We start from the raw sequence: 2,922 nt of genomic DNA, 5'->3' as shown, positions 1-2,922 counted from the left end.
AAATTTTGCAGAAAATCAAACAAAATAAAAGAAAGTGGGGTTTAATTGCACATCTAAAAAGAGTGGGTGATCGTTTAGATGGAAAAGCAGAAAAAGATGATTACAAGGATGAAGCAAGAACCAACCTTGGAACTTTAATATAGCAAATCAAAGCTATCGCCCTATTGCCAATTTAGCAAAGCCCATTGAGAATGGAGCTTCTACCTACAAGACCAGGGCCCAATTCACTATCTTCTTCAGATCCATTATCAACCCCCTAGAATATATCGAGAATCTCGAGAATTGATCGATTACAAAGGGGACAGGACCCTCGATTCAGCCAAAGCACCCTCGAACACACCCTGCAATAGGTATGCCCACATGGGATAAATGCTGTCCCCTTTTTGCTCACCATGCATACGCAGCACACTGTATCGCTCCCCGCTGATCCTCTCTCATTCTCTGCGCCTACTTCTCCATCTCCACCGTCCACTTCCCCTAGCAGCCTCATCAAAGATTCCCGGCGCTGTTACGCTCACTTCCCCATTGTTTGTTGACCCATTGGTGCTCGGACCTATAGCATTTGCCTCCCGTAATTGCCGCTCGGCCGCCAATGCTGCGGCTAAGTTCATACCTGAAGATGCCAGAATCGAAGTAGTCGCCGGACAACCCGGATCCGATATTCCTTCTGATGGATTCGGTCCTGCATTTATGACCTCTATTTCTTCTTGCTCTTGTTCTGGTGCCTCTTCCTCATCGTCTCGGACGCTAATGGCGGTAGACTTGTAACCCCATGTGGCTCCGCAACAACCCAAGCCTCTCAATCCTAGGCGTTCCTTTAGACTCATCCTCGTTTTTCTCCTTCTCCCATGTACACCTTCCATTTGCTGCCTCAGCAACCCAAGAATCGTTCTCACTTATCTTTCACTCCGGGCAGATTCCTGCAATATTACATGTACACTGAGTTGACTCATTTTCACTGGTCATCAAGAACCCAGAAAAATGACAGAAAGAGGAATAGCAAAAGCAAGAATATCAATAAAAATATGAACAGTATTTAATGAAGAGGCACATACAGGTGGTTTGGAACAGAGAGAAAACGAAGGGCTTTTGCATGGAAATCTCGCAAGTTCATTCAAGAATGAACTGCGCACGGCTCTTCCCTCTTCCACCTCATGGGAAAGAAATGGAGAGCAAAGAAAGCAAATATCGGATGGCATGTTAAATATATATGAACGTGGATTAGAAATAATTAATTATTAGATTTGTTAACAGATAAAATAATGATATTAAATAAAAATTTTAATAATTAATAATATTTAAATGAATTAGGCCATATATCTATTAGCCTGCTAGAGAAAAGGCTCAATCCTCTCTCTATATATATATATATTTTTTAATAACTCAATTTAATATCAAATAGAATTCAGATAGAATTTAAATATTATAGATATTGGGAGTTGTGAACTTATCATTTCACTTTTATTCTTGATTATTCACAGAAAATCATAGATACAAATGTATTTCTAAGTATACATATTCTCTAATCATATAATTTATAATGATTTAATATATATTCATAATAATTGGTATCAAAGTTAAGATTAGAGATTATATTTTTTTTTGTTAATTTCATTGTTGGGTGTTTGAATATATATTCATGAATTTAATTTCATGATTTGATAAATATATTTTTTTAAAATATATATATATTATAATTTATAATGATTTAATATATATTCATAACAATTGGTATCAAAGCTAAGATTAGAGATTATATTTTTTCTTGTTAATTTCATTGTTGGGTGTTTGAATATTAGTATCGATAAATAATTATTGAATTTAATTTCATGATTTGATAAATATATTTTTTTTAAATATATATATATATATTAATATTTATTTATCGATACTAATATTCAAACACCCAACAATGAAATTAACAAGAAAAAATATAATCTCTAATCTTAACTTTGATACCAATTGTTATGAATATATATTAAATCATTATAAATTATATGATTAGAGAATATGTATATTTATATATATATATATATATATATATATATATATATATATATATATGTTTGTCGGCCATTGCATTGAACATCCACAGCGTTGAACATCAATTACTTTTGTTAAATTAATTACATATGATAGTATGTAGGTTTCATATGAGTTACGAAATTCAATTATAATTATTATAAGAACATATTATATACTATTTCGAAAATTAACATATAAACATGTGAATTTTAAAATTCAATATATATTAATTAATTTAACAAAAGTTAAGAGTATAAAGTATTTATAATTCTGTTTGGTTATGTGTTTATTAACAGCTATTGATTTTGTTGAACTAATTATTTTCAGGCATATTGAGAACATATTCATTAGTAGTAAAATTGTTACTATGTTCATAACATAGTGTCCATGAAAATTCTAATTATGATAAACACTTTTATAATTATGAGCTCACCTATCATGGGACCAGTTATAAAATTGTTCTGTTAATTTGGTTAAAATTTATTCCATGAATTTTAAGAGTTATTTGGATTATATTGATAGTGGATATGTCCATCGGTATAACACTATTAATACAATATGTTATTGTTGATTGTAATGTTATTTGTTGATTGTCTTTAATATTTTTTAATACCCTATCGGTATAAAAGTGTTAAAGATGTTGGTTTATATAGGGTATAAAAGTGTTAAAGATGTTGGTTTATATATATATATATATATATATATATATATATTGATGAGTTCAATGAGTTTTCTTAATTTTATTGTAATTCGGGACCCTTCTGCGGGATTATAATAAATAATAGTTTTGTACATAATTTCTTTCTTAGCTGGATTTGAAAGTAAATTTTAGTTTTATAATTATGTTATATACATAATTCACGTTTCCCTTGTTGTTCTATTTCAGTTACTATTTCT

At 30.5% G+C, this 2,922-nt stretch overlaps 1 protein-coding gene across 1 annotated transcript; it reads right to left on the bottom strand.

Moving 5' to 3' along the window:
- Positions 1 to 42: 42 nt before the first annotated feature.
- On the bottom strand, positions 43 to 1,166 carry LOC110654474 (uncharacterized). Its single transcript, XM_021810481.2, has 2 exons — positions 1,056 to 1,166; positions 43 to 920 (listed from the first exon to the last, which is right to left on the bottom strand). Exon 2 carries the CDS (start codon positions 861 to 863, stop codon positions 435 to 437), a length of 429 nt encoding a protein of 142 aa, XP_021666173.2. The 5' UTR covers positions 864 to 920; positions 1,056 to 1,166; the 3' UTR covers positions 43 to 434.
- Positions 1,167 to 2,922: the final 1,756 nt, after the last annotated feature.

This window comes from Hevea brasiliensis, chromosome 11 (genome assembly GCF_030052815.1).
Source record: "Hevea brasiliensis isolate MT/VB/25A 57/8 chromosome 11, ASM3005281v1, whole genome shotgun sequence".
Taxonomy (NCBI): Eukaryota; Viridiplantae; Streptophyta; class Magnoliopsida; order Malpighiales; family Euphorbiaceae; genus Hevea; species Hevea brasiliensis.
Note: the sequence above shows the minus strand (reverse complement) of the source record. Positions and strands in the feature narration are given on the sequence as shown.